Consider the following 9,155-nt stretch of genomic DNA (forward strand, 5'->3'; position numbering starts at 1 on the left):
TTTTCACACTGTAAATTACATTCGGGATCCAACATGGATGATGCGTGGCTCTGGGGCTCAAAAACCGAATTCCTCTTTCAGGTAAGGCACCAAGAAAGATAATGACAGGTTCAAAAAACCACCTGTTGTTATCTCTAGGTTGACTTTGTTAATGATTCTTTTTACAAAAGTTGATTATGCTCTCTTGAATATCTTCCAATAGATCAGCTAAATCATTTGCGATTCCAGTTTCATATATGTCGGTGTCCATTAATCTCAATTTCTTTTGAAATCTTTTAAAGCGAAGAACCTCAGGAGCAGATGTTGACCCCATGCATACTTGGAATTGGGCACAAAAGGAAGTTCCATAATATGATGTCACCATGCAAAGTAAAAAGCTCCTTTCCAAGCTCTTGCTTTAGAAAAACTTATACACCTGCAATTCTGCCTGCGCTGGAACATTTCGTATCAAAGCACAGAAGCTTGAGCCTTCCCTGTTCCAGATAAAAGCTTGGTATTAGTTAAAAGTTGAGAAACATCTTAGCCAGATAGCATTACTTACAGACCATCCACCTTTTCTTTGCCATTCAAATGAGGATTGAGTTTACCGTTCCAATGTACATCCAAAGAAGTTTAAACAAAAAACTCTATTAAACTTGCAGATGTCTAAACACAATGCTTTTTCCTTTGCCGACGTATTGAATCTCAAAATTTGGCGAAATTGTCAATGTTTTAACCTAAACTTCCAGCTGTTTAATTAATAACATATGCAGCTTTGCAGTTAGATAATTTGGTTCTATATAAAGAAGCTACTAGACCTGATGTAACAACAGATTTTGTATCCCTTTTTCTTTTTGCTGAAGTACAAAATGTGATGCCTCCAACTGTTCTAGCAGCACTCTCGTCCTCATTTTCCACATTTGAACTATCTGCATCGGATGATGAGCAGTTTTCAGTTGCAGTCTGTATGCGCCGCATATTCTGATCTTCCATTTGTTAACACCTGAATCCCAGTTCCTATTTCATTCGGCTGCCCTTTTCTCTTTTATTGTCAAAGTTAGACATATTCCGGCCATTGATCCTCGTTTTCTTTTCTCTCGCAGTGCAAACAATAGATCTTTGTCTTCTTGAATGTTAATCATGCTCACAGCATTAGCATGAGCCAAATCAATTAAATTATCCATTCTAGAGATAAAAGAATTCTCTCTTGTTTGCTAAGATGCAGATTTTATTTGTTTAGTTTTTGTTAGCAAAAGCCTATCTTTAAACAATTGATTCAGTTTTGTAAGGCAATTGCGATGTTCTCTTATTGGAATTCGAGCTTTCTGCGAAAACATTGCAATCTAAATAATTGTAACAGACGTTGATTGTCAGACAGTTTCTTTTAGACCTATGTGGCGTTACAAAAACAAACCAAGAGTCATACGCACAGATGGAAGCTTACTTTAAGTGAGTTCAGCCACAGAATATCCAACTAGAAACCCCTTTGTTTTAAATCTAGTTGCTAATGACGTTTTTCTATAAATAAAGTTTATTAACATTTTTAAATAAGGTTTCATTTATTGTCCAGTAGTTGCAAAGTTTAATATACATAATCCTTACAAAAGTTTTTCAAAGCACGAAAGGAAAAGAAATTGTAGGATAGTAAGACACAGTAAAAGAAACACCTTTTTTTGCAGATCGGGAAAATTTTAGCAAATTTTATTAGAATTTTCAAATTATCAACTGATGATAACATTATTAAATAAAGACAATTTTAATTAAAATAAAGGTTTTCTAGCACTATTAATATCATTGATAACTTTATTACTAGTAATATCATCACACCCACGTGATTTGTTACTTTTGAGTTCGGCTAGTGCTTTGTTTAAATCACTCTTAGCTATTTTCCAGACGGCACAACTCGTTTAAAAGTTACGCGTGGTTTCTGTTGCGTGTTTAAAACTCCCGAAAACACTAAGAATAACGATTCCGTGAAATTAACTAATATATTTTACCAAAAAACCAGTTTGGATATTACGTTTTTAATGACGGTTTTTCAGTTACAAAAATGGAGTATTAAATTATCAAAAGTTTTCGCAACGAATGTAAAACCATTACTAAAAGCACGCGATTTTTTAAATTTATTGCGTTTTTATTTGTGTAACAAGAACATTCAGAAACATTTGTCGAGAAAATTTATATGTTAAATAAATTCAGTTTTTGTTAAGTATTAGCATGTATATATATATATATATATATATATATATATATATATATATATATATATATATATATATATATATATATATATATATATATATATATATATATATATATATATATATATATATATTTAAATATACATATATGAACATATAAATATATATATATATATATATATAAATATATATATTTAAATATATTTATATATATATATACAAATAAATATATATATATATATATATATATATATATATATATATATATATATATATATATATATATATATATATATACACACACACACACAAACACACACACATATATTAGTTTACACGTGTGTATATATATGTGTATATATATATAAACACATTTATATACACACGTGTATCTATATACACACACACTTGTGTATTCATATAATTTATACAATGTATATTTTATATATGTATGTATAATACATATATGAAATATGAATGTGTTTATTTATGTATTCATATGTATATATGTGTGTATGTATAAGTCTATATTTTATGTATGTATGTATGTATGTATATATATATATATATATATATATATATATATATATATATATATATATATATATATATATATATATATATATATATATATATATATATATGCTTATATACATGCATACATACACTTATAAATAAATGTATATGTTATGTATACGTAATATATACACATACACACATGTGTGTTTATTTCGGCGTATGTATATTTGCGTGTATTTGTATCTGTATATGTGTGTTTATTTCTGCGATGAATATATATATATATATATATATATATATATATATATATATATATATATATATATATATATATATATATATATATATATATATATATATATATATATATTTATATATATATATATATAAAATACATTTTTTGTGTTAACAGTATTATTGTTATTACTATTAGTATTGTTATTATTAATATATGTTTGAAAAATACTTGTGTTGTTCCTTTATAAATGTGTGTGTACTAAATACTCTAGAATATCCTAATAATAATAATTATTTAACAAAAATGAAAAGAACAAGTTCAGCATAGTAGAAAGATATATATGAAAAAATATCGATCAGCCTTAGCTGGAAATTTATTTCCTGAATGTTTAAATTTGTCTTCGAGCTGCGAGGCTGCACCAATATACTAACTATGCTTCAATAAACTTTCTCTACCAATATTGACAGCAAAATCTAGAAATACTTTGTTGCAAAATACTGTCCGTAAGTAACTTTACTTATCTGTAAATCGATTGTTTATATTTGAAAATTATTATATAAATATTTAATTAATTTTTAATTGTTTGAGAAGATACAAAAATAAGTCAGCAGCAAAAATATATGGCATGAGCCAAAGCCAGCTAGAAAATTTCTTGCATAGTCTATCTGATTGCAGAAATGATAATATTTTTGCTGATTAAGGTAAGGGTGAACTTTTTTTGTTTTGTTTGTGTGTGTGTGTATATATATATATATATATATATATATATATATATATATATATATATATATATATATATATATATATATATATATATATATATATATATATATATATATATATATATATATATATATATATATATATATATATATGTATATATATATGTATATATATATATATAAACATTTTTAAACCAGATTATGTGGGTTTCAATAAGCAACAAGACATAAATTGAAAAGATTCTACTATAAGTCTTCTACTTACTTATAGTTTACTAAAATAATCTTCCTAATTCTACTAAAAGTCAACTACTTAGTTTTTCACTTTTTCAACGAAAAAGAAAATGAGAAAAAATATTAATGGTGGTACAACTGTTAATGAAAATATTTTATAATGAAACTCTAGTTATTTATCTTTAACTTTAAAAAATTTAAAATGACACTAATAAATCTGGTATATTTTGTTTTGGGAAATTTTATCTTTTTGGAGTTTTGTCGTTATCACATAATCTAGATGAAGACAATATATTTATTGAAGACTTCAGAAACTTAATGAAGATAATAATATTAATGTTTATTAAGGTAGGTGACTATTAATGAACAGGGGCATGTGTGCATTTGGTTTTTTTAAATATTATGTATAACTTATATTTATATTTATTGCCTATATTTGAGTGTATATTAGTCTAATTTATCTTAAAACAGGATATTTGCACTTTAACAATCAACCTTTCGAATCAACCTTTAAAGATTTCTATATTTATAAGCAAAAATCAATTAAGAGAGGATTTACATCCTGGTACAAATGCTAATGAAAATACTTGTGAATACTCGGGCTTCTGGGTCTTTCCAAAGTAATAACTTATTTGCATTTAATTTAAAAGTTTATAATATTTAAAAAGTACAATAGTATATTTGATGAATTATGTTTCTTAATGGGTTTCATAAATTCTTAAAGGGCGTCTCTTATTTAGGTTGAAGTAGGTGGCTCTAAAAAACAATTTGAAAAGAAGAATGAAGGGTCGATTCCGTTTAAATGTACAGACACAAACAAGCGTGATTAATAAGGAAAAAAGCAATTTTACTCTTCCATCGAATCATCACTCTGGTTTTTTCAAACAGCATTTTTTATAGTGCATTTATTTAGGTACAATACAAAACAATAGACTAAGATAATCATTTATTTTGTTATTTATTATAAAACTTGTTTTTTTTTTTTAAATAGATTAAGGCAAATCATCAAAAAACATTACCAATACAGATCGACCAAAAAATCAGACAAACGAAACTTCTCCCATGGATGATGCCATATTTTAGCGTAAAATGATTGTGTCACACCATTACATAAAAAGAAATTTGGGCTACTGCAATAGTTTTTAGATAAAGATTTGAATGAAGTTAAATTTGAACAGGTTACCTCAATTGAGGAGTTAGTAAAGTTCGAATCCGACTTTTTTCTTAAAAAGAACATCGAATGTTCTTTTTAAGAAAAATTAAAAAGAACATTCGATGCTACTGGAATTGTTTGTAAAATTCGAAAGCGTATTGTTATACGATTTTAGATTTAATAATGACGGAAGAGGCGATCAATCGAAATTAAATATTATGTATGGTAACCATGTGCCAAGCGTCTTTTATTAGCTTATTTTTAATGATTTGGTTTATTATTTCTTTGTTTATTTTTTCTTCGTAGTATTATTGTAAAATAATTTACCTTAAAAAACAAAAATAAAACAACAAAATTGTCGTAAATGTAATGTAGTATATATAAAAAAAGGTTTACATGTTTAAAGCTATAAACGTGTCTAACAAAACCTACGTATTTTTAGTTTATCATTAAACCGTGCTGAACAGCTGTTAGTTCAGGCATAAGTTTGGAAAACTTATGCCTGAACTAACTTAAGGCATTGAATAAAGTTTCCGTTTGGAAACTTTATTTAATGCCATAAGTCCGTTTTAAACTATAGAAAACACGAATTTAAAACCTCATAAAACACGAGTTTAAAACCTCAAAAACACGTATTTAAAACATAAAAAAACTCGTGTTTAAAACCTTAGAAAACACGTGTAAAACTCCAGTTAAACTTCCCGTGAAATCGACGTGTTTTTGGTTTACGCCTGGATCGTAACAAACACGTGTTTATACGGGTTTTCATTCCGAGATTAAAACCAGATGTGCCGTCTGGGTTATCATTAATTATATTAGGGCTGGGTTTTCGTTTTAAAATTTGTATTAAAAGTTTTAGTTGGATGCACAATATTTGATGCGAAAGAAAATACATAGTTTTATTAATTCGATATTTGTTAAGTTATTCACTTATGTATATTTTAAACGTTATGTTTTTGTTGTTTGAAGTCAATTTTTTTAGCAAGCAAAAGTGCTTTATTTTTTTTGCGGTAACTTAATTGAGTATGGAATTTGTTATAATTATGCTCTACTGATCTTAATCGGGTCAATTACAAGAGTAATTTGTTTTACATTTCCTTATGGTTTTTTGAAACTTTAACCTTTTGTTGCGCTTTTTCACCTCTTTCAATTTTAGTTTTTAAGAAACTTTGTATAGAGTTATTATTTTCTTTTAGACGACTTTCTTTGATTTCGAGTCATCCATGGATTTTTAAATTCATTGTTGTTTGTTTTTTTTTTTAATTTATTTTCAGGAAGATATTATCAAAAAAATTAAAAAAAAAAATTTAAAAAACCAATTATTTCCCAATTTGGATCTAAAGAAGTTTAAACGCTGAAATAATTTTCATCATCAAGATGTCTTTTTCGTTTATCATGATTTTCGTACCAAAGATTTCTACGAGTTACAATGCATTTTATTTTATCATTGTTTAATAAAGTTTCGTGGGTATTACGGAACATAGGAAAATGATCAGTAAAAACTGCAAAGAAACTGCGAGATTCAAACTGTTATTCAGAGAACTATTTGTTAGAATGCAATCAATGGTAGTTGATGAATTTACTGAAATGCGCGTAAGTTTAAAAATGGTGGCTTATTTGTTTAATTTAAATAATGCCTCAAAAAACATTTTACATTTTCAAACCCTTTGTAATATATAGTATCCATTTTTAAATGACTGTCGAACAAACCGTGTTTATTTTCTTTGCTCATTTTCAAATTAATAATCCTAAAGTAGTTTAGAAAGCTGATTTGCCTGCCACATAGTGGTCTATGTAAAGAAAAGAAAAACATTCCTATCGGTTAAATTTAAAATTTCTGTACACAAAGTTTCAATTTGCATTTTTTTGATTTGCTGAATTTGGTTTTTGTTTTGAATACAATTTTTTCAATAACAAATACGCAACTCCGCCTCCCTTCGTTTTAAGGTAAATTCTTACTTACAAAATTATGAGAAGTCAGGCTATATAGAGACTTTTTTTGAAATATGCAAATTTTTCTTAGTTTTTGAAAATCATATGACAATAACATCAAAATAAAATTAAAAATTATTATTATTATAAACTATTACATATAATACATAACCAATGATAAATTTTTAGTAATAAAGTACTAATTCAAAGCTGAAATTGGTCGTTGTTGCACGTTAAAACTCGGGCCCAAACTTCTTCTTTTTTATTGCATCGTTTTTCAAACTGTTTTTTGTTTCTAAATAAAAATAGAAAAATGATAGAGAACGATAGTTTTATAATATAAAATTAAGTTAAAACAGATAAATACTATCCTATCATAGTAACACAGTTAACTACTGAAATATAGTTTAAGTATGTTAAAGTTACTCTAGATGATAAAAATAATATCATTTTCTTTGATAAAAGAAAACAAACAGTGCAAGCTTTATAGTGACCTATAGCTTGCACAACAACATAGTAGGGTTTGTTAAAATGCTGTCTTTTATATTTACCGGCATTATTGAATTACCGATATGCCGGGTAATAAGCGGTTAGTTTTTGAATAAAACTCGGTTAACACATTTATAGCAACGCTTTTACATTCTCTGCCTCGTAGGTCACGATAAGTTTGAACATGTAACAAAAACTTTCATGTAAAAGCTTGTAGAGAGATACTTAGCAAAAAATACTTTAGGCAAAAAAGAATAAAACTTACGAGCATGTAGAGGAAAGACAACGATGTTTCCGATGTAGCCATCCTGAGCTTCATACCATGGATCACCAGCGTATACTTTGACATTTTTAAATTCTTGTGGCTTGAGGTTTTCTACTTCATATACTTTTTCAAAGTTAACATATACCTCAAAAATAGTCTTTCCAGAAGCAACTGATTGACGTATTTGAAAAACTGTCCATTCGCCAAGTGTAAGTGGCTTGGAAAATAAATAATGATTTTGGTTACCATTAATTGCAAAAGCAACGTGCAACATTTTATAATAAATCCAAACGCCAGGGATTCGATCACCATATTTTTCATTATTTTCTCCTGTAGTCAAATGAAGAACGCTTCTAAATCCATCTGAAAAGTTGTTGAGTTTTAAAGTGAAAGAAACAGCAAAACTAGTTTCTAATTTTGACAAAACCCCGATCAAGTTATCTTTCTTCAGTTTCTCCATTTCTCCTTTATAAAGATATTCTAATGTAAAGAATAAAGCACATTTTAAGTAATTGATAAAGACGAAAAAATGCATTGTAAAAAAAATAACATTAAATTTTTAAAGTTTGATTATTATTGATGAATCTTGTCTTGTGCCTCTACAGTATTTGCCAAAAATTCGCCTCAATACCATGTGAAAAATAGAATCTTCTAAAATTCAGCTAAGCAATTAATTAAAAATGAAAGCGTGAAAAATGAAGTCTATAGCACTGATTAAGAATTGAGTTTCTATTTGTAAATGATAGCAAGTCGTGTATTTAAAGGTTTTATAATATACTTTTTGTATTTTCAAAATACTAATTTAATTAGCAGACTCTTTGCTATCTCTGATTTAGGTGCTGGCTTTCTCACAATTGTTACCTAGTTGCTATATTTATTTAATACTATTACTTTTAACTGGTAAAAGTGGTTTTTAGAAACTTCAACACAAAAGCATAAGTGTGATGCATTGTTATTGGTGTGTTTTGAATGATTTACTTAAGAATTATTTATCTGTAAGAACAAAAATAGAAACTCAACGTTGTGAATAATTGCTTTTAAAATGAGCGTGAATAAATATAGTTACCTAGACAATGTGTAACCGCGGAAGTAGGAAGACAAGACCAAGTATCTTTTTCTGAAAAAAGAAAACGTTATTCAAAAATTAAGCCGTTTCTTTAGTAAAACTAGTTTTGTAAAAATTGTAAAAAATTCATTAATAAAAAGTTTGAAACTTTTACTACCATTTTTTGTTCTGTAATCTGAATCGCAATGTTTCGCTTTCTCTCATCAGGTCTGACTAGAATGATGAAATGGCGAGTTCTTTATACGGAGAACAAGGTTACTGTTGTGTGACGGGATGAATATTCCTAACAATGGTTTTTCAAACAATTGTTTTAATTTTATTATATATTTTATTGTTTAAAAATATTTTAATCACTTT

The 9,155-nt window shown here is 27.0% G+C and overlaps 1 protein-coding gene and 1 long non-coding RNA gene across 3 annotated transcripts; one reads left to right on the forward strand and one right to left on the reverse strand.

The window, feature by feature from the left end:
* The first annotated feature begins 4,062 nt into the window (after positions 1-4,062).
* On the forward strand, positions 4,063-5,188 carry LOC136086641 (uncharacterized). Of its 2 annotated transcripts, XR_010641489.1 has the most exons (4): positions 4,063-4,241; positions 4,365-4,513; positions 4,634-4,806; positions 4,885-5,187. It is a non-coding gene; the product is annotated as an uncharacterized LOC136086641 (long non-coding RNA). The 2 variants fall into 2 exon arrangements; XR_010641488.1 differs by having other exon boundaries at positions 4,067-4,513; positions 4,885-5,188.
* Positions 5,189-7,174: 1,986 nt separating this feature from the next.
* On the reverse strand, positions 7,175-8,841 carry LOC136086642 (uncharacterized). Its single transcript, XM_065808848.1, has 3 exons — positions 8,799-8,841; positions 7,733-8,212; positions 7,175-7,273 (listed from the first exon to the last, which is right to left on the reverse strand). Exons 2-3 carry the CDS (start codon positions 8,190-8,192, stop codon positions 7,212-7,214), a joined length of 522 nt encoding a protein of 173 aa, XP_065664920.1. The 5' UTR covers positions 8,193-8,212; positions 8,799-8,841; the 3' UTR covers positions 7,175-7,211.
* Between the last annotated feature and the right edge of the window lie 314 nt (positions 8,842-9,155).

This window comes from Hydra vulgaris, chromosome 10 (assembly GCF_038396675.1).
Source record: "Hydra vulgaris chromosome 10, alternate assembly HydraT2T_AEP".
Lineage (NCBI taxonomy): Eukaryota > Metazoa > Cnidaria > Hydrozoa > Anthoathecata > Hydridae > Hydra > Hydra vulgaris.

What these genes read in the sequence shown, in the direction of transcription:
- LOC136086642 (XM_065808848.1), bottom strand. Translation starts at nt 8,192, where the DNA reads ATGGAGAAACTGAAGAAAGATAACTTGATCGGGGTTTTGTCAAAATTA. An exon ending in TGTCTTTCCTCTACATGCTC is followed by an intron (nt 7,274 to 7,732) that starts GTAAGTTTTATT and finishes ATTTTTATTTAG; the next exon opens with AAACAAAAAACAGTTTGAAA.